Source organism: Oncorhynchus mykiss, chromosome 7 (genome assembly GCF_057628025.1).
Source record: "Oncorhynchus mykiss isolate SJ-2025 chromosome 7, ASM5762802v1, whole genome shotgun sequence".
Classification (NCBI taxonomy): domain Eukaryota; kingdom Metazoa; phylum Chordata; class Actinopteri; order Salmoniformes; family Salmonidae; genus Oncorhynchus; species Oncorhynchus mykiss.
Window position 1 is genome coordinate 45,140,001 of NC_143028.1, and position 21,871 is coordinate 45,161,871.

At 45.7% G+C, this 21,871-nt stretch overlaps 1 protein-coding gene across 35 annotated transcripts in view; it reads left to right on the plus strand.

The window, feature by feature from the left end:
- magi1b (membrane associated guanylate kinase, WW and PDZ domain containing 1b) overlaps positions 1-21,871 on the plus strand; it is a 204,890-nt gene that overhangs the window by 157,006 nt on the left and 26,013 nt on the right. For 14 of the 35 annotated variants that reach the window (XR_016497275.1, XM_036983454.2, XM_036983448.2 and 11 more), the window contains 8 exons: positions 1,833-2,055; positions 3,240-3,322; positions 5,887-5,922; positions 10,062-10,119; positions 11,667-11,770; positions 14,336-14,455; positions 15,992-16,177; positions 16,468-17,100. Coding sequence is in view for 34 of the 35 variants with exons in the window: in XM_036983454.2 (XP_036839349.1) it covers positions 1,833-2,055; positions 3,240-3,322; positions 5,887-5,922; positions 10,062-10,119; positions 11,667-11,770; positions 14,336-14,455; positions 15,992-16,177; positions 16,468-17,100 (1,443 nt within the window). In the remaining variant the exon portion in view is untranslated. The remainder of the gene's footprint in view (positions 1-1,832; positions 2,056-3,239; positions 3,323-5,886; positions 5,923-10,061; positions 10,120-11,666; positions 11,771-14,335; positions 14,456-15,991; positions 16,178-16,467; positions 17,101-21,871) is intronic. The other 21 variants (XM_090241122.1, XM_036983451.2, XM_090241126.1 and 18 more) reach the window with 3 other exon arrangements.

Consider the following 21,871-nt stretch of genomic DNA (forward strand, 5'->3'; position numbering starts at 1 on the left):
AGTTTTGCACATCGAGAGACTGACATTTTTTCCCATTCCTCCTTGCAAAACAGCTCGAGCTCAGTGAGGTTGGATGGAGAGCATTTGTGAACAGCAGTTTTCAGTTCTTTCCACAGATTCTCGATTGGATTCAGGTCTGGACTTTGACTTGGCCATTCTAACACCTGGATATGTTTATTTTTGAACCATTCCATTGTAGATTTTGCTTTATGTTTTGGATCATTGTCTTGTTGGAAGACAAATCTCCGTCCCAGTCTCAGGTCTTTTGCAGACTCCATCAGGTTTTCTTCCAGAATGGTCCTGTATTTGGCTCCATCCATCTTCCCATCAATTTTAACCATCTTCCCTGTCCCTGCTGAAGAAAAGCAGGCCCAAGCCATGATGCTGCCACCACCATGTTTGACAGTGGGGATGGTGTGTTCAGTGTGATGAGCTGTGTTGCTTTTACGCCAAACATAACGTTTTGCATTGTTGCCAAAAAGTTCAATTTTGGTTTCATCTGACCAGAGCACCTTCTTCCACATGTTTGGTGTGTCTCCCAGGTGGCTTGTGGCAAACTTTAAACAACACTTTTCATGGATATCTTTAAGAAATGGCTTTCTTCTTGCCACTCTTCCATAAAGGCCAGATTTGTGCAATATACGACTGATTGTTGTCCTGTGGAGAGAGTCTCCCACCTCAGCTGTAGATCTCTGCAGTTCATCCAGAGTGATCATGGGCCTCTTGGCTGCATCTCTGATCAGTCTTCTCCTTGTATGAGCTGAAAGTTTAGAGGGACGGCCAGGTCTTGGTAGATTTGCAGTGGTCTGATACTCCTTCCATTTCAATATTATCGCTTGCACAGTGCTCCTTGGGATGTTTAAAGCTTGGGAAATCGTTTTGTATCCAAATCCGGCTTTAAACTTCTTCACAACAGTATTTCGGACCTGCCTGGTGTGTTCCTTGTTCTTCATGATGCTCTCTGCGCTTTTAACGGACCTCTGAGACTATCACAGTGCAGGTGCATTTATACGGAGACTTGATTACACACAGGTGGATTGTATTTATCATCATTAGTCATTTAGGTCAACATTGGATCATTCAGAGATCCTCACTGAACTTCTGGAGAGAGTTTGCTGCACTGAAAGTAAAGGGGCTGAATAATTTTGCACGCCCAATTTTTCAGTTTTTGATTTGTTAAAAAAGTTTGAAATATCCAATAAATGTCGTTCCACTTCATGATTGTGTCCCACTTGTTGTTGATTCTTCACAAAAAAATACAGTTTTATATCTTTATGTTTGAAGCCTTAAATGTGGCAAAAGGTCGCAAAGTTCAAGGGGGCCGAATACTTTCGCAAGGCACTGTACATTTGTGATTGGGTCAAATGAACTGACCCTTATTAAGTTTTCAGCCACGGACCAGGGTTCTGGAAACAGTTGTAATGATGTGGGTTTGATTTCAGATGGGACCAAGAGTAGTTGATTTGTTCCCAATGTGTTAGTGTTTGCCTGGGAGGAGAGGAGACGAGAGGCAGTCTGGCCTGGTGTCAGGGGGGTGAGTGACTGAACAGGATCTGCTGACCTCAGAGAGGTCATATCAGGGTCCTCGCTCAGTCAACCACAGCGGTTGTCAAGTGTTGGCCAAGTGTGTACATGTTATGAAGGAAAGAGAGATTCCTTCAGGTCTAGAACTTCTAGGCTACATATCAAGGCTGGGTTTGAACAGATATGAGACCACCAAACTATAGTGGCATTGCCTCAGAATGTGTGTGTGTATTTTGTTTGCACACATGTATATGTCCTGTGCAAATGACTAGGCTTCCCTTTCCTCCTGTCCTCACCACCCCCCACAGGAGACTCAAGTGAACCCGACGAGCACCCTTCCGTGCGCCCCTACGCCCTACGTGAGAACGCACCGTCCTATGGTGTGATCAACGCGTCGTCATCCACCACAGACGGCTCTCAGCAGACACACACACACCTCAGCCGTCCTCCCACAGAGGAGGACCCCCTGGGACCTCTAGCTGATAACTGGGAGATGGCCTACACCGAGAACGGAGAGGTCTACTTTATAGAGTACGTACCCTACCGGATGTACACCCTGTTCTATGTACCCTCTGTACCCTTACCATACACCGAGAACGGAGAGTCTACTTCATAGAGTACAACATACCCTACACCTCGTAACACACCATGGAACATATCCTACACCCAGTAACACACCATGGAACATATCCTACACCCAGTAACACACCATGGAACATATCCTACACCCAGTAACACACCATGGAACATATCCTACACCCAGTAACACACCATGGAACATATCCTACACCCAGTAACACACCATGGAACATATCTTACACCCAGTAACACACCATGGAACATATCCTACACCCAGTAACACACCATGGAACATATCCTACACCCAGTAACACACCATGGAACATATCCTACACCCAGTAACACACCATGGAACATATCTTACACCCAGTAACACACCATGGAACATATCCTACACCCAGTAACACACCATGGAACATATCCTACACCCAGTAACACACCATGGAACATATCCTACACCCAGTAACACACCATGGAACATATCCTACACCCAGTAACACACCATGGAACATATCTTACACCCAGTAACACACCATGGAACATATCCTACACCCAGTAACACACCATGGAACATATCCTACACCCAGTAACACACCATGGAACATATCCTACACCCAGTAACACACCATGGAACATATCCTACACCCAGTAACACACCATGGAACATATCTTACACCCAGTAACACACCATGGAACATATCCTACACCCAGTAACACACCATGGAACATATCTTACACCCAGTAACACACCATGGAACATATCCTAAATGGCTCTATACCAGCATCCATTATAGTATTTCAGGTAGTATCTTCTCAAGAAAAGATTGTACTTCCACTTTCCATATTTTTTGCAAAAAGACTATTCCTTTTTATCCTTCTCATTGTTTCATGTTATGTGTATATTGGTTTTATGGTTGTTACTGTTTTTAATGTTGTTTTTTAATGTAGAACCCTGACTTGAACCTTTAATACATTGGAAGTTGATACTTGCCTTGAGTCTGATTTACTTCACAGTGTGTATCATATTTATCCGTCGAAGTGAGGATGTTTTTCAGACAGTGAGTCTTTGATGACTTCCCAGTCAGAACAATGTGTCTGTCTGGCTGTCTTACTCTGTCTTGTGTGTCTATCTATAGCCACAACACAAAGACCACATCCTGGATCGACCCCCGCTGCCTCAACAAACCCCCTAAACCCCTGGAAGAATGTGAAGACGACGGTACGTCCACCACAGACTGTGTGTGTGTTTGTGAATGCATGTGTGTGTGTTTGTGAATGCATGTGTGTGTGTTTGTGAATGCATGTGTGTGTGTGTTTGTGAATGCATGTGTGTGTGTGTTTGTGAATGCATGTGTGTGTGTTTGTGAATGCATGTGTTTGTGTTTGTGAATGCATGTGTTTGTGTTTGTGAATGCATGTGTTTGTGTTTGTGAATGCATGTGTTTGTGTTTGTGAATGCATGTGTTTGTGAATGCATGTGTTTGTGAATGCATGTCTGTGTGTTTGTGAATGCATGTGTGTGTGTTTGTGAATGCATGTGTTTGTGAATGCATGTGTGTGTGTTTGTGAATGCATGTGTTTGTGAATGCATGTGTGTGTGTTTGTGAATGCATGTGTTTGTGAATGCATGTGTGTGTGTTTGTGAATGCATGTGTTTGTGAATGCATGTGTGTGTGTTTGTGAATGCATGTGTGTCTGTGTTTGTGAATGCATGTGTTTGTGAATGCATGTGTTTGTGAATGCGTGTGTGTTTGTGAATGCATGTGTGTGTGTGTGTTTGTGAATGCATGTGTGTGTGTGTTTGTGAATGCATGTGTGTGTGTGTTTGTGAATGCATGTGTGTGTGTGTTTGTGAATGCATGTGTGTGTGTGTTTGTGAATGCATGTGTGTTTGTGAATGCTTGCATGTGTGTTTGGGAATGCATGCATGTGTGTGTGTTTGGGAATGCATGCATGTGTGTGTGTTTGTGAATGCATGTGTGTGTGTGTGTGTGTGTGTGTGTGTGTGTGTTTGTGAATGCATGTATGTGTGTGTGTGTGTGTGTTTGTGAATGCATGTGTGTGTGTGTGTGTTTGTGAATGCACGTGTGTGTGTGTGTGTTTGTGAATGCATGTGTGTGTGTGTTTGTGAATGCATGTGTGTGTGTGTGTGTTTGTGAATGCATGTGTGTTTGTGAATGCATGTGTGTGTGTTTGTAAATGCATGTGTGTGTGTCGGGGAAATTGTGTATTCACTGTCTTGTTTGTTTGTCTGTTGACTCGTTTGTGTGGAGAGGGAACCGTGTAGAATCAGATACATGTCTGTCAGATCAGATCATTGTTCAATGAGTGGCCTGCAGATGGCACACTTGAGCCACCGAAATGTGAGATGAGACGAGACACTTTAATATTCTGATCTCGTGTGCTGCCTGCCTGCCTGCGCTCACGTCTGAGCAAGACGCCCCCCGGCAGCCTGAAGGACTGACTGGATCATTCGCATCATCTATCATAAATAAATAATGTACCTTGTCCTACAGAGGAGTGTCCGCCCACCCACACAAAACACTAGCGTTTCAACTGCCTCTCCCCTCCCCTCCCCCTGCCATGTGTCCTCTCAATGTGTTCTGTGGTCCTTGTATTGAGATATCTCTATAGGTTCAATCCTCTCAAGCTGCTGCTAGAGGACACATAGGATACAGATATGATTCATATTGCCAAGCATATGGTGCATGAACTACAATTCATATTTAGTGGCAGCTGTTTTCACCCACCCCAATCTCAGATGGTCCGTATTAAAGTGTACAGGTAACTGCCAAAATACAGGAAACACCAACATAAAGTGTCTTAATAGGGCGATGGGCCACCATGAACCAGGACATCTTCAATGCTCCTTGGCATAGGTTCTACAAGTGTCTGGAACTCTATTGGAGGGATGAGACACCATTCTTTCACGAGAAATTCCATAATTTGGTGTTTGTTGATGTTGGTGGAAAACACTGTCTCAGGCGCCGCTCCAGAATCTCCCGGAAGTGTTCAATTAGGTTGATATTGGTGACTGAGACACACACACAAACACACACACACAAACACACACACACACACACACACACACACACACACACACACACACACACACACACAACCTGTAAACCCCCTATGTCCCTTTGAGACCCCTCTTTCAAAGTCATTAAGATCTCTTCTAGCCATGGGAGCCAAAATAATGGGAAACTGGGTATTTTTATACATGACCCAAAGCATGATGGGATGCTTACTTAACTCAGGAACCACACCTGTGTGGAAGCAGCCGTTTTCAATATACTTTGTATCCTTGATTTACTCAAGTGTTTATTTGTCTTTGGCAGTTTCCTGTATGTCTGTCTGTGTGGTATGACTCATTTATTTCACATAAATGCACCTACAGTACAGTATGCACCTGGTATGAAACAGTGCCACCCAATGGGGAAGTAGAAAGCTCTTCAGAGATATGTTCTTTGTGCTTAACAGACTGTGGCTAATATAGAGCGATGAGCTATTGTCATGGTGCATGTAGGGATTTAGTATAGATTTACACCTTACAAACCATTTGAACTAATTAGTCACGGTTAGCAGTCATGATTCCGGACACATTATGGTTTTTACAGTGTATGGAGCCAAGTGTTGCTGCTCTCTCAGCTTGCTTGAGGCTTAAATTCAAAATCAATCACTAACCCTCTGCTGCTCTCACTCTCTTTCTCTCCCCCCTCTCACTCTCCTCTCCTCCCCCGGTACCTCCACCCATGGTCTGCTGGTGTTCTCCTGGTGAAGAAGGGGTACACACAGAAGAGATGGACAGTGAGCTAGGTAGGGCTGTCTCCCCTCTCCCCTGCTGTGTATTATGGGAAAACTGTCTTATTACAGCACATAACACCTCTCCCTTTCGTCTTAGGGGGTGTAAACATGTAATCAAACGCTTTATAACACCTGGGCTGTGAAAGACTGAAAGACGTGTGTGCGTTCATCTACGTTCCTGTGTGTCTGCTGAGCAGGCAGTTGTTACTGTACTCGCCCGGCCAGCCAGCATGCAGTAACACAGAGAGAACCATTCACGAGGGGCACATTGGCGTGATGATCATTTCCTAATGGGCCTCTCATTCAAATGGACCTCTCACTCTCATGCCCCGTCATTCCATCCACTGTTGCTGATATTATAACAGAGAGCACTTTACCCACCACTGTCTGCCGGTCCGTCAGTCTCTGGAGCCAGAGGGAGGCTAACAGCCATGGCTCTGAGATGGGCTCTGATAACTGCTGCCTACTATTTTATTTCAATGGTGAATGCATCGGTGAATAGTCAAAGTTCTCGAGAGTCATCCATGTCTGAAGATTTTTGTTCTAGGCTGTTAATCAGATGGCTCTTTTTTAACAAATCTAACGCAATGGTAAGTCTTAGGACTGATGCTAGTGCTATAGATTGGTGGGGGTGTCAGAAATATTTTTGCTATTTTCACAACCAGAATTCTAGCCGCAGGAGCTGGCGGTGGCTTGAAAGGGCTGAGTTCTGATGAATAAACAAGATGGTGTGTCGAGGCTTGACCCCCTCACTGGCTGTTCAGAACGTGCTCCGTGGTAAATATGTGGTTGCTTCAACTTATGAATGTACAGTCTTTTGTGTATTATGTTGTCATCAAACGCCAATTCCAATGTTAGTCCGTTCTAGCCTAGTTTGTTAAATAGCCGACAGAAACTAAATAAAGTAATATCAGCCTGTCCCATATTTGCTCAATATGTTGAACATGTTTGCAGTCCACATTGTTCTAAGGGATTGTATGTTTTCAATGTGGAAATATATTGTTAACATAGCATTCACACTGATAGAGGACTACTGTAAAATGCACCATCTGAGCCATGGACATGCCAAATGTCGTCAATAACCAACATTACATTTCCTATTGATAAGACCTAAAAAGGCTGTCTAAATACAGTTACAGGCACCATAATTGCTCCCCTTTGCTCATATAATATTATGCCTAAGACCGCGTAGACTATGGAGGGTTTTACGCGCATCCAAACTTTTCTCAAAAGCTGGAAAAAGATCCAAAATAAAGAAAAGGCTGGAATGTCCACTCACCATTATACTGCTCCAAAATATAGATAGACAGACAGATAGATGGATTGATAGATCCTACCATCACTGTTGATATGGCCAGTAGTGACTTTGCCACGTGAAAGGTGAACAAACAGGCAAATATATCCTACAAGCAGATTCAGCGCCACAGACAATGATCAGAATTCACGCGATTTGACTGAACGAAAGTAGGAGATGCGTTTTTTGACAAAATGATCAACTAAGCAGTCTTTTTAAATAACTTGATATTCCTAAAAAGGCTGAGTCCAAACTTTTCACTGAAGCTGGACAAAAATAATGTTTAAAGGCCCAATGCAGCTGTTTTCATATCAATATTAAATCCTTTCTGGGTAACAAGTACACTACTGTAACAGGTTTCCATTAAAATGGGGAAAAGTAGCTTTTTTAGTAAACTATTTCTCAAGCAACAATTTTGCTAGGATTTCCTGGGAGTGGTCTAGCTGTTGTTGGCAGGGAGGTTTGGAACTCTCTTTGTTATTGGTCTATTAACCAATCAACTTACCGCATGGTGATGTCGCCCATGCAAACCTACTGATTAGAAGATCTTGTGTAGATTGTATTCTCACCCAGCAACTATCAGGAAATAACACTGATCATATTTTTTTCACACATTTGCAGTGTTAGTTCCATCAGCTGTTGTACAATATGAAATATAAAACCATTTGAACTGCAATGGGCCTTTAATAAAACATTGGTGACGTACATAAGGCTAGTGTGTGTGCACCTCCGCTGGAAAAATCTATTCCACAACCAATTGCTTTACGTTAAGACCATCTTTTGGTCGGTCTTATGTATCCCTAGTTGCGATGACTGAAATTGGCATACTGGCACACTTTTTTAGTACACACCTAGAATATTTCCACACCTCAGCACCAGCAAGCTGATGTTAGACAGGTAAATTGCCGAACCTGGTGCAAAGGGTGGACAATGCCAGTGCACCAGTTTTTACATGACGAAATTGCAAACTAAGGTGCGTTTGACAATTGCGCCTCAGCAGCCAGCCGAAAATAGAGCCCAGAGATTGATTTAGACTGGGGAACCAGGTGTGTGCAATACCAGGTTAATCAGTGATATCAGTTGATCAATTAATTGCCAAGGAGTCGTGCACCCCTGGGTTAAGGTTAGGTCTGAGGTAAGTGAGGGTAAGCTGATCCTAGACCAGTGTTTTGCCTCTGAGATGCTCTCCTCCATGTTGTGAACAGCAGCATCCCTTCTTCATACCACTGCTCAGATTGGATGAACACAGTCAATATGTATCGATTGTGAAATCCGATACATGGAGAAAAAGGCAATTACTCCAGTTGTGTATAGGACAGCAGATGTATGGCCCCGGTTGTGCAACCCCTCGCTCAGGAGAAATCAAATAGTCAGGAAGACCGAATGAGATGCAAACAGTTTAATAGGCAATTTGTCACCCGAGTCCCCCTTGAGCTGGAGTGTGCATGGGCGTTGACCGGGGAACGTGGAGCGGGGGAGCTCTTTTGGATACGTGTCAGATTCGTCCCACTGCAGCCACTCCGTATCAGCAAGGCCAGTCGTGACATGAGGGCTCTGGCGTCTGGCGATAATATCACACAGACAGATCTCTTTCAGGAATACAGCCACTCTGGTGTGAAATAAGGTGAATGATTAGACTTTACAGTCAGGTGCTACTGGCTCAAGGTTGACTGTTTCCCTGCAGAACATCTGAGAAAAAGAAACCCTAGTCTGTGTATTGTGAACGATCCGAACACACCACCACCACCTTAATTCCTTGCCTCCACATCCACTAAAGCTGGTTGAGGGGTAGTGAGTGTACACCACTCGTCAGAATACAGACTGAGGTAACTAGGGATAATGACATGCAGCGCTGATAATGCCAGCAGAGTCAATCAGTCACAGACATCTGTTTGTAACCAATTATAGCCCTCTGACATGTCTCTATACATTTAGCATTTTAGTCAATTAGCAGACACGGGACTTACATGAGCAATCAGGGTTAAGTGCCTTGCTCAAGGGAACATCAACAGAATTTTCACTTGGTTGTCCCGGGGATTCAAACCAGCGACCTTTAGGTTACTGGCCCAATGCTCTAACCGTTAGGCTACCTGCTGCCGTCATAGCCATTAGTACAGTAGCTAGTAGCTAGCTAGCTCTGTCTCCAATATTTTAATCACACTGTATACTGAGACATAATGAGACTGTATCAATGTAGCAGCCTTTACAGCTGAGTAGTCCATGTCTAGATCCAGTCTGTCCTGATTTTTGGCTGTGTTGTCAGGCCACACTCAGCATTGATGTCAGGGCAGATAAACGCGTGTGTGTGTGTGTGTCTGAAAGAAAGGTTTCTTGGGGAGAATGCATCCTTAATGAATTTGACCACAGTGAGTAATACAGGATCAAGGACATCCAGTTGGTGACGGTCTCCAATGCCATGTGACATAGACAGTGGTAAACCAATCAAGGACAACACTGAATACCATTCTATACACATCTACATTAAAGATGTCAGTCGCGTTATACGTCCGATTCCCTTACTGCCATGAACAATAAGAAAACAACATTTCTTCACCGTGACATTTTTAAACTGCAAACCACAATTGAAACGCTGTCCACATTTAGACCGCCACCCCCTTACCACCAGCTCCTCTTCTCCATCTGTGCGCGGGGTTGATCGTGATTGGTCAAAGCCCCCCTGTAGTTCTTTATCTGATGTGTTAAATGTCAGCCGTGTCCTGCCAGGAGCCAGGTCCAGACAGCCTCTCTAGTGTTGTTCACTCCCAGGTGACTGACAGGCCGTGTGTGGAAGGAAAAGGTCTTTACGACACCATCTCTAACATCCTGCTTTTTCCACCTCTCTCTATGTCCCATCCAGAGCTGCCAACAGGCTGGGAGAAAATAGAGGACCCAGTCTACGGGCTTTACTATGTGGAGTAAGTAGTGACACACACCTCCGGATGTATCTGTTGCATGTCTCACTACCTCACTGTACTGTACATTCAGAAGCATTTCACACTGGGCAGTGGTCCAGACTATGCAGAACAACATCAAATGCAGTACACCAGACGGCTGTTATTTTGGTCTAGTCTGTTATGGTAAAAATAGGCCATTTGTTGCTGTCATGATCATTTAGAAACATGTAATTTCTCATCTAGTGGGAGACCCTTGGGCCTGTGCATTAATATGAATGCATTCATATGTTTTGATGTTGTTCAAAGCAATACCTTAGAGGCAGGGGCACAGTTTTTTTTTTTTTGTCTTAGATTTTTCAATATATATTATTCCTATTCTTTTCCTGTTTACTGCATAATTTCCCAGCATGTTTCTGTACTGTTTGAAGTGTAATTTCCTTACGGTGCGGTGTACTGCTCTCCTAATTCCCTGCTGGGTTTGTGGAATGACGTGTTTTGGTGGTGTTGTTAACCTCCTGAAGCAGTGTTCTTTTGTGATTGTGTGATGCGGTTGATATTCAGGCCTCATCGTCTCTGTCTCGTCGGCTCCAACAGAGCACTGTGTGTACCAGACTTGACTTCCCTGACTTAAGCCCTGGCTCCTGGAGCATTGGCCACCAGAGACTTTTTTTTCTAATTGTGTGTTGTGTTAACTCCCTCACTACTGCTTCTCTGTATCTCTTTCTCCCTCTCCATCCCTCACTACTGCCTCTCTGTATCTCCCTCTCATCCCTCACTACTGCCTCTCTCTTTCTCCCTCTCCATCCCTCACTACTGCCTCTCTGTATCTCCCTCTCATCCCTCACTACTGCCTCTCTGTATCTCCCTCTCATCCCTCACTACTGCCTCTCTCTTTCTCCCTCTCCATCCCTCACTACTGCCTCTCTCTTTCTCCCTCTCCATCCCTCACTACTGTCTCTCTCTTTCTCCCACTCCATCCCTCACTACTGCCTCTCTGTATCTCCCTCTCCATCCCTCACTACTGCCTCTCTGTATCTCCCTCTCCATCCCTCACTACTGCCTCTCTGTATCTCCCTCTCCATCCCTCACTACTGCCTCTCTGTATCTCCCTCTCCATCCCTCACTACTGCCTCTCTCTTTCTCCCTCTCCATCCCTCACTACTGCCTCTCTCTTTCTCCCTCTCCATCCCTCACTACTGCCTCTCTGTATCTCCCTCTCCATCCCTCACTACTGCCTCTCTGTATCTCCCTCTCCATCCCTCACTACTGCCTCTCTGTATCTCCCTCTCCATCCCTCACTACTGCCTCTCTCTTTCTCCCTCTCCATCCCTCACTACTGCCTCTCTGTATCTCCCTCTCCATCCCTCACTACTGCCTCTCTCTTTCTCCCTCTCCATCCCTTGCCTCACCTTTTTTGACTCACTTCTAGTCTTATTTCTCTCATACACATGTATTTCCTGTCATCAACCCCTTGTTCTTTTATTTTATTTTGCTGACTCCAATTAATTATCTTTCTACGTTCCTGTGTCTTTGTCCTCCATCTCTCCCTCTCTTCCTCCCTTTCTCAGTCACATCAACAGGAAGACCCAGTATGAGAACCCTATACAGGAAGCTAAGCGGCGGAAGCAGCTCGAGCAACAGCAGCCACCAGAAGGTGAGCGCTACATCCGAGGTTCGTTTCCAGCCCCGCCGGGCGTCATTCCTTTCTTTCTCCATGTCTGTGATTGTGTCTGTCTGTCTTTCTGCCCTGCTCTCTTCTCTTTCTGCCCTGCTCTCTTCTCTTTCTGCCCTGCTCTCTTCTCTTTCTGCCCTGCTCTCTTCTCTTTCTGCCCTGCTCTCTTCTCTTCTCTTTCTGCCCTGCTCTCTTCTCTTTCTGTCCTGCTCTCTTCTCTTCTCTTCTCTTTCTGCCCTGCTCTTTCTGCCCTGCTCTCTTCTCTTCTCTTTCTGCCCTGCTCTCTTCTCTTCACTTTCTGCCCTGCTCTCTTCTCTTCACTTTCTGCCCTGCTCTCTTCTCTTCTCTTTCTGCCCTGCTCTCTTCTCTTCTCTTTCTGCCCTGCTCTCTTCTCTTTCTGCACTGCTCTCTTCTCTTCTCTTTCTGCCCTGCTCTCTTCTCTTTCTGCCCTGCTCTCTTCTCTTCTCTTTCTGCCCTGCTCTTTCTGCCCTGCTCTCTTCTCTTTCTGCCCTGCTCTCTTCTCTTTCTGCCCTGCTCTCTTCTCTTCACTTTCTGCCCTGCTCTCTTCTCCTCACTTTCTGCCCTGCTCTCTTCTCTTCTCTTCTCTTTCTGCCCTGCTCTCTTCTCTTCTCTTCTCTTTCTGCCCTGCTCTCTTCTCTTCTCTTTCTGCCCTGCTCTCTTCTCTTCTCTTCTCTTTCTGCCCTGCTCTCTTCTCTTCTCTTCTCTTTCTGCCCTGCTCTCTTCTCTTCTCTTTCTGCACTGCTCTCTTCTCTTCTCTTTCTGCCCTGCTCCCTTCTCTTTATGATTTGCTATCGAGAAACCATAAAGGCATACCTATGATTTATTTTAATGGCCTTGAAAATAGGTCTTTTTTTATTAATTTGGCAATGTTTTAAGTGTCACTGATACTCTCTCCAAAGTATTTGTGCTAATATGAATGATTTTGTAAGTCTACAGGTCTAGGTAAGTTTTTTTGGTTTGACAATAATACATTAAAAGTCTGTTACAGCAATGAAAATGTATCACCATACGATAGTTATAATATTTCTGGGTCTTGTTCTCCTAGTGAAAAGCATTTCCTGCTCTCTTCTCTTCTCTTTCTGCCCTGCTCTCTTCTCTTTCTGTCCTGCTCTCTTCTCTTCTCTTCTCTTTCTGCCCTGCTCTTTCTGCCCTGCTCTCTTCTCTTCTCTTTCTGCCCTGCTCTCTTCTCTTCTCTTTCTGCCCTGCTCTCTTCTCTTTCTGCACTGCTCTCTTCTCTTCTCTTTCTGCCCTGCTCTCTTCTCTTTCTGCCCTGCTCTCTTCTCTTCTCTTTCTGCCCTGCTCTTTCTGCCCTGCTCTCTTCTCTTTCTGCCCTGCTCTCTTCTCTTTCTGCCCTGCTCTCTTCTCTTCACTTTCTGCCCTGCTCTCTTCTCCTCACTTTCTGCCCTGCTCTCTTCTCTTCTCTTTCTGCCCTGCTCTCTTCTCTTCTCTTCTCTTTCTGCCCTGCTCTCTTCTCTTCTCTTCTCTTTCTGCCCTGCTCTCTTCTCTTCTCTTTCTGCCCTGCTCTCTTCTCTTCTCTTCTCTTTCTGCCCTGCTCTCTTCTCTTCTCTTCTCTTTCTGCCCTGCTCTCTTCTCTTCTCTTTCTGCACTGCTCTCTTCTCTTCTCTTTCTGCCCTGCTCCCTTCTCTTTATGATTTGCTATCGAGAAACCATAAAGGCATACCTATGATTTATTTTAATGGCCTTGAAAATAGGTCTTTTTTTATTAATTTGGCAATGTTTTAAGTGTCACTGATACTCTCTCCAAAGTATTTGTGCTAATATGAATGATTTTGTAAGTCTACAGGTCTAGGTAAGTTTTTTTGGTTTGACAATAATACATTAAAAGTCTGTTACAGCAATGAAAATGTATCACCATACGATAGTTATAATATTTCTGGGTCTTGTTCTCCTAGTGAAAAGCATTTCAGGACATATGCTTTAGGTCTCTTTAGTCTACACAGTACGCTATGTATGTCTTTGAACAGTGATGCAAACAGTTTACATTTGGCTCTGTCCGCCCAGCATTTTGATGAAATAGAGAGACAAATTCAAAAGTTCAGCATCACTGTCCAGACACTTCCCTACGTCCAGTATGTATATGTAGAATGTCCTCCACGTTTCCTCTCTTCATGCAGGTCACATCACTAGGAACCTGCCTATTGGTCCCCGCTCTGCACACTCAGCTAAATGTGCTTCTGACTTGATTACCTACCTGCTGACTTTTTCTCCTTTAAGCTTAATATCTCTTTACGCTCGAAATCTATGACTTTTACTCTTTCATTGATTGAATCTTGATGCTGAGAATATTAATGAAGACCTAAGCCTCCAATACACTACAAAGTGAGGCTGCCATTTTGATCGATCAGAGATTGTATTACTTTAATCGGCAGCCATTGTGGCTCAATGCAGTACAGTAGTTTTCAAGCCACCCATTGTGGCTCAATGCAGTACAGTAGTTTTCAAGCCACCCATTGTGGTGAACCATAAGGATCACCGTAACTGTACAGACAGCAGAGACAGGAAGTGTGCCCTTTGCTGTTCCAGAATGGATAGAGGATGCTACCATGGCTGGTGCCCCCCTGGCCAGCTATACCGCCAACCACCAGGAGACCTACAGGGACACCCAAGCCAGACCCCCACTGCCGCCCCTCATCGGGCCAAAACGTGAGTCCTGGTCTGGTCAATATCCTAGTTTTGTGAGGTTATTGGTCCATTTCTGTTTGCGACATTGTGGATGTGTTCCCTCATCACGTGCCTCACTCTATCTCGCTCGCCTCTCTCACTCCTCTCGCTCTCGTTCGCCTCTCTCACTCACACTCTCTGTCTTTCTCCATCTCTGTAAGCTCAGGCCCCTTACCGGCGCTGCCCAAAGCAACTCAAGGCCTTGAGATTCCACCACACAAATCTCTCTTTTTACCCAGCTCTTTTAAGTCACCCTGCTTTCAAATTCCTACACCCACTTCTCTTTTGTATATATAAATAAATAAATAAAAACTCCTCAATATTACTGCATTGGTCTTCCTCTTCTGTCTTGAATTATTTCAAGGCAAACACAAGGACACTGGCTAACTCCAAGGGTAATACATCTTTCATTGTATGCATAAGCTGTACTCCTCCGCCATGTAAGTGTAGCATCTGCAGTTTGTTAGTCACTCTCCAATCCCTCGCGGCCATCTTCCCTGCTTTAATGTCTCCCTTTTCATTCCACCCGCTTCCTTCCACAGTCAATATATCACTTCAATAAACTCTGAATATCCCACTCCATCTCTCATATAAACTCTGTGAACATTTGTCCAACTGACAGCATGACTGGAACCAGTCATAGTAGAAGAGACCGAGGGCTTGGATCTAGATTACAGACGCCAGACTCTAGCAGTTCTTATTTCATAAGACCGACTCGGGTGTCCATTTGCCTAAGCTATATGAGTCTGCCAACTCCATGTCTAGACTCCAGAGTGTACCAGAGTAGAGAGAGTTCAGTGCTGCCTTGGTCTCTATACACTGTCTTGGTCTCTATACACTGTCTTGGTCTCTATACACTGTCTTGGTCTCTAAACACTGTCTTGGTCTCTATACACTGTCTTGGTCTCTGCACTGGCAGTCTTGGTGGCACGCCAGGCTATTACGCATAAGCTTAGAAACATCTGTTTCTAAATCACTGGGAATTAGTCTGACAATAACCCTGCACACACACGCACAAACACACACTTCCTTCCCATCCTAGTGTCAAGCCTTGAAAAGCTATTTTAAACTGATGGCTGCCGTGTATATAGAACTGTACCACAGTGTAATCATACACTTTTAGAATTGACTGTGAATATTATTTTACTACTCATCTAACCATGCTGCCAGACCCAGATAAAACCCTGGGTTTTACCCAATAGTGTAGCATTCTATAGGGGATAGCAGCCCCCACAGACTGGGACTGGGGCTGGGTCTGGGGGATTTACCCATCGGATTACCCCTATTCTCAGGCACAACCAGGCTGCTGCCCCCTAGCTCTTGGAATCCCTCTTAGCCTAATTAATCTATCGATCTTAATCAGTCCCTTTATGATTAATGGAGCTCATCAAACCAACACATCTCTTCTAGAGCACTCACTGATCCAGAGCCAAGACTGTTTAGGGTAACCCCTCCTCCTTTGGCTAGCAGAGCACATGAGATCAACAGGTTCTTATGAAAGGTGTGTGTGGTCCCCAGGAGGGAAGCCCTTCTTCACGCGGAACCCGGCGGAGCTGAAGGGAACCTTTATCAACACCAAACTAAGGAAGAGCCACCGAGGGTTCGGCTTCACCGTCGTCGGGGGCGACGAGCCTGATGAGTTCCTACAGATCAAGAGTCTGGTTCTGGACGGACCTGCTGCCATCGACGGCAAGATGGAGACAGGTGGGCCTCCGCTCTGTTGTTCCATGTCATTATGAAGAGGTGGTCACCAACTCTTTGAGAGCTACAGAGGCTTCTGTTCCAACCCTGCACTAAAACAGTTGACTTATCAAGGTTGGTTGATGAACTGAAGCTGGTGCTCTCCTGGTGGGTGACCACTGAATGGTGTAGGTGTAATAGTGTAGTGTAGGGGTTCTAATTGAGCAATATACAGTTCCAGTGTTACTTCCATGATTTCAGTTTGTGACATGGAGCTAATTATCCAACATTAGTTTCACCTTCTCTTCCCCTAGGTGACGTGATCGTGAGTGTCAATGACACGTGCGTGCTGGGCTACACCCACGCTCAGGTGGTGAAGGTCTTCCAGTCCATCCAGATCGGCTCCATCGTCAACCTGGAGCTGTGCCGCGGCTACCCCCTGCCCTTTGACCCAGACGACCCCAACACTAGCCTGGTGACCTCCGTGGCCATTGTGGACAAGGAGCCTATCATCATCAACGGCCAGGAGAGCTATGACTCTCCGTCCAGCCACGGCAGCCAGACCGGAGGCCCCGTTAATGGGATGAGAGAGTCAGGACCCCACAGCCCCTCCTCTGCCGAGGTGGCGTCCAACGGCTCGCACAGTTACCCCAGCGACTCTGTGACGCTGGCGTCGTCCATAGCGACGCAGCCGGAGCTGATCACAGTGCACATGGAGAAGGGAGACAAAGGCTTTGGGTTCACCATCGCAGACAGCCCTGCAGGGGGAGGACAGAGGGTCAAACAGATCGTAGACTACCCCCGCTGCAGGGGCCTGAAGGAGGGGGACATTATTGTGGAGGTGAACAAGAGGAACGTCCAGAGCATGAGCCACAACCAGGTGGTGGACCTGCTCAGCAAGTGCCCCAAAGGAAGTGAGGTCACCATGCTGGTGCAGAGAGGTGGAGGTAAGACACAATAAACCGGCCACAACATGCAAAGTTTTGAGTTCTGGTTGGCAAGCTTTCTCCTGCCTCTTCTCTCCGTCTCCATTTTCAGGAATCTGGAGAAAACATATTTTGGTTGGATAAGGGTTAATGACACGCTCCAGAACTTTGTGTTGAATGGGTCAATGTGTAGTTCATACATGCATAATCTATGAGAAGAATTACTGTCTTACCTCAATTAGCCACGACAAATAAGGTTATGAAGTCTAGGAGATCAGGAAATATGTTTGTTTTTTTACACATATTTAACCCCTTATTTTTGTTGGCACAAAACTACCTCTATACTTTCCATTCGTTTGTATGGGTTACCTTCAGTCTCACACACACACACATTTTGGCCATAGAGCAAACTGTCTCGTATCCGGTTTACACCAGATACCGTTGGAGCTCAAACGCTTCGGACGCTACAGGCAGAAGGTGGCACATCAGCATTACCCACTTATTTCAGATGAGTCCCTTGACACATGGTAGAGCAAAACGGAAAACACCATCGTGAGAGTCTCTCCTTTCCATAGAGTAGTTTATAGGCCAAACCGTTCGGACGCTATGAACGTTTTCATTAGAAGACAGATTTTCGGGATGTCTCCATGATCTGATAAACACCGCTGTAGCTCGGCCACCTCCCACCACAGATGTGGAAGGGCGACATAGCTTATACTGACAGATTTTAATCGTTTTTTTTTTATTATGTCACTTAGATTGATGCACCGGTGCGTCAATCGACTCTTAAGGATAGGTTATCCCTAAAACAACACAAAAGAGAAAGTTACATTATTGAAATACAATTGTGGTGTCTCATTTTTTTTCCATCCTAGCTTTGTGTGTGTGTGTGTCCATGAGCATTTGTGTTTGTGCAAGCGAGCGTGCAGATTCGACTGTCTGTGTCGAGTGAGAACTCGGGACAGGATTTTGACTAGGTGTGTGATTGGAGAAACGGTCTCATAAAAGAGCTGAAGAGAAGACTCTGTGTATGAGGGGGATGATTGAATTTTGGTCTCACTCCAATCCCCAGACAGACAGTACCCACTACCCAGAACACACCTCCACAAAGAGCCCTGACTCACACTGAGAGAGACATGTAATTGGAAAGTTTTCACTGAGACAGAGCGGTCTGAACTGGCGTTGGAAGTTCTCTGGGAATGATTCATTTGTGGAATTGAAAGACCTGAACATCCGTCCTGTAATGCTGAGTGTTGAGGAACGGGACAGGACATTGACTGGGTGCTCTGCTATCACAAATGGCTCCATCCTCTCCCTGTCTTGCTTTATTAATGGCCACCATTAGTCTGAGGGGGTTGTGTACAAGCCCGTAAAACGCTACAGCCATAATGGTCCGCTTTTTATGGATTGTCAATGAAACAAAATGTTTGTGCGTTTAACAGAGACTCCCTGGACCAGAGAGTGGAGAGAAGGGTGGGCGGGACGGTTAGAGAGGATCATTCCTCAATGTGTCATGGGTGGAAGACGGAGCTGATATGAAACCACTTTTTACTGCTGCTGTCTATGTCTTTAGAGCAAAGCAGAGACATACTGTGGCTCTGTATAGAGTGTGCCACTACTCTCTGGAAAGCAGAGGACTACTCAGTAGAGGATTGCTTCTGAAAGTTACCTTGAAAACATGTGGTGAACCTATTGACCCATGAGTGTCATGTATGTAGTACAAATATTAACAATTCTCTTTCTCTATGGTTCACATACTTCATTCGTCTCATATAGCTCTGTTCTCTCAGTGATCATTGCTCAGTCTGAGCTCTGCTCTGGGGTTGTGTGTGTGTGGATCAGACAGCTAAGATTTTGCCTGCCCCACGCAGACAGCAGGATTAATTACTCTCTGCTCTGCGCTCCTCAGGCCTGGCTGCTAATTGGGGGGTCTGATATCAGCATCGCCTCTCTCCCTCGCTTGCCTTCTCGCTTGCTCTATTTCTCTCTCTCTCTCTCTCTCTCTGGGCATGAGTGTCACCAGTCAGTCCACACAGCCAATTACAAGCCTTTGACAGGGAGCCAGAGGAGAACTCTAATTGGCAGAGATCTGCCCCCTCACTATCCGCCTCCTCCTCCTCCTTTCCCATCCTCCCTTCCAGTGTGTACAGATTCCCATCCGAGCGTCCGGTGCTATCCCGCGGGTTCTCAGTGCGTACAGTGTACTGAGCTCATTAAGGCCTGTGTATGCAACAGTGCTCCTCTCCCCTCTCTTGGAGTAAGCTGACTGGCTCCCCAGCACAACACTAGATTCTCACTGGATTCTTCTCATCCTCCTCTTTCTCACTGGTGATGGTGGACACTGCATAAGTCTCCATACTGAACCATGTGTATATGACACAGCAAAGGTCCTGTGTGGGTGTGTCTCCCGTCTTTTGCTGTTCTGCATCCTGTTGTCTTCTCGAGCCAGGAGGTGTGATTAATAGCTTCCATCAAGGAATCCATTATGATGCCCATCCCTCCATTTGTCTAATTATGCTGCCTAATGTGCTCCTTTTCTCTCCGCCTTCCTGCTGAAACGTTCTGATTATGACACTGACATAATTCATTCTAGCCCCTAAAGACACGCACTTCCTGTGAATTTGCTTGAAGTGCGCCTATGAATGGGTGTAAGTGTCCGTGGTCTACGGGGATGGGAGAGGTGGTGCAGCCAGCATCGGTTGTGTTCCATGCAGAGCCATTGTGTGGAGAACACCTGAGCGTGAGGCTAGCTCTCTGTAGCGCACAGCCTCCCTCATTCTCCACCCAGATAACTCCAAGTCAGTCCCATTCCTGTGCTTTAAAGGTATCCATTCACTGGTTTGTTAGGCTGGGTGGGCATGGTGGACAATACAGTAGATGCATACAACACAGGCTCAGCCTCTCAACCACCTCTGAGGAGGGGAGGAAGGAGAGAGGATGTCAGAGGCGGGAGGATGATGAAAGAGTGGCACAGCGACACCCCTGTCGATCTGTTCATCTTCTGAGACATCCATCAGAGGTGACAGGGTTGTTCCCGGCGGGGCTGGGCCCTTGCACTCCTCATTCCCCCGGAGCGGAGTGAGGGATGGAGGGAGGATGAACCGGGTTAGAGACTGACATGGCGAGTGAGGATGTGTGCCAGTCTGATGATAACCTATCAATCCACTACACTGTTGCTTTCTGCCAGTGGGCTGAAGCGAAATGACCAATCTACACCTGCAGTGGGTTCGAAGGTCTCTAAGCCAATGTCCAACAAGTGTAATATTCTAGCTAATATTTCTCTTTCCTCTGTGTCTTCACGGGGAGCTTTAAGTGCTGTGGAGCGTGATAGACTGTCCCTCTCAGACAGAGCACAGTGTAAGATGGTTGTTTCTGCTGTGTTGGGTTGTTGTAGAAGTGAAGCCAGAGTGCTGCTAGGAAGGAGACGTCGCTTATCTCCACCCTGCTCTAGATGTCTCATTCCAAAATCATTGGCAGTAATATGGAGTTGGTCCCCCCTTTGCTGCTACAACAGCATTCACTCTTCTGGGAAGGCTTTCCACTAGATGTTGGAATATTTCTTTGCGGACTTATTGAGAATTATTGAGGTCGGGCACTGATGTTGAGTGGTCAGCATTCCTATTCATCTCAAGGATGGGGTTTGATGGGGTTGAGGTCAGGGTTTGTGCAGGCCAGTCAAGTTCTTCCACACCGATCTCGACAAACCATTTCTTGATGGACTTCGCTTTGTGCACGGGGGCATTGTCATGCTGAAACAGGAAAGGGCCTTCGCCAAGCTTTTGCCACAACGTTGGAAGCACAGAATCATCTAGAATGTCAATGTATGATATAGCATTAAGATTTCCCTTCACTGGACCTAGCCCAACCCATGAAAAACAGCCCCAGACCATTATTCTTCCTCCACCAAACTTTACAGTTGGCACTATGCATTCATTCTCCTGGCATCCGCCAAACCCAGATTCGCCTGTTGGACTGCCAGATGGTGAAACGTGATTCGGAGCACGTTTCCACTGCTCCAGAGTCCAATGGCGGCCAGCTTTACACCACTCCAACTGAAGTTTGGCATTGCACATGGTGATCTTAGGCTTGTGTGCGGCTGCACGGCCATGTAAACCAATTTCATGAAGCTCCCGACAAACAGTTATTGTGTTGATGTTGCTTCCAGAAGCAGTTTGGAACTCAATAGTGAGTGTTGTAACCGAGGAAGGATGATTTGTACGTGCTTCAGCACTCGCCGGTCCCATTCTGTGAGCTTGTGTGGCCTACCACTTTGTGGCTAAGCCGTTGTTGCTCCTAGACGTTTCCACTTCACAATAACAGCACTTACAGTTGACCGGGGCAGCTCTAGCAGGGCAGACAAACTGACTTTTTGGAAAGGTCCTAAGACGGTGCCAAGTTGAAAGTGTCTGAGCTCTTCAGTAAGGCCATTCTACTGCCGATGTTTGTCTATGGAGATTGCATGGCTGTCTGCTCAATTTTATACACCTGTCATTAACGGGTGTGGCTGAAATAGCCAAATCAATTCATTTGAAGGGGTGTCCACATACATTTTTATATACTGTATCGTGTAGCTTTATTTGACCATTTAAAACACAATACAACCACACGTGGATAATGCATATAAAATCATAGAGGATAACACGAATTTCCATTGTGGTCCTGTTAAATAAATGGTTTTCAAAATGTATGAACATAAAATAGTAGGCCTAGCCTACTGGACTTGTGTAGGTTACACACGTAACACATAACAAAACAAAGGACAGGATGAAATTGTTATGGACATTGAGCAGGA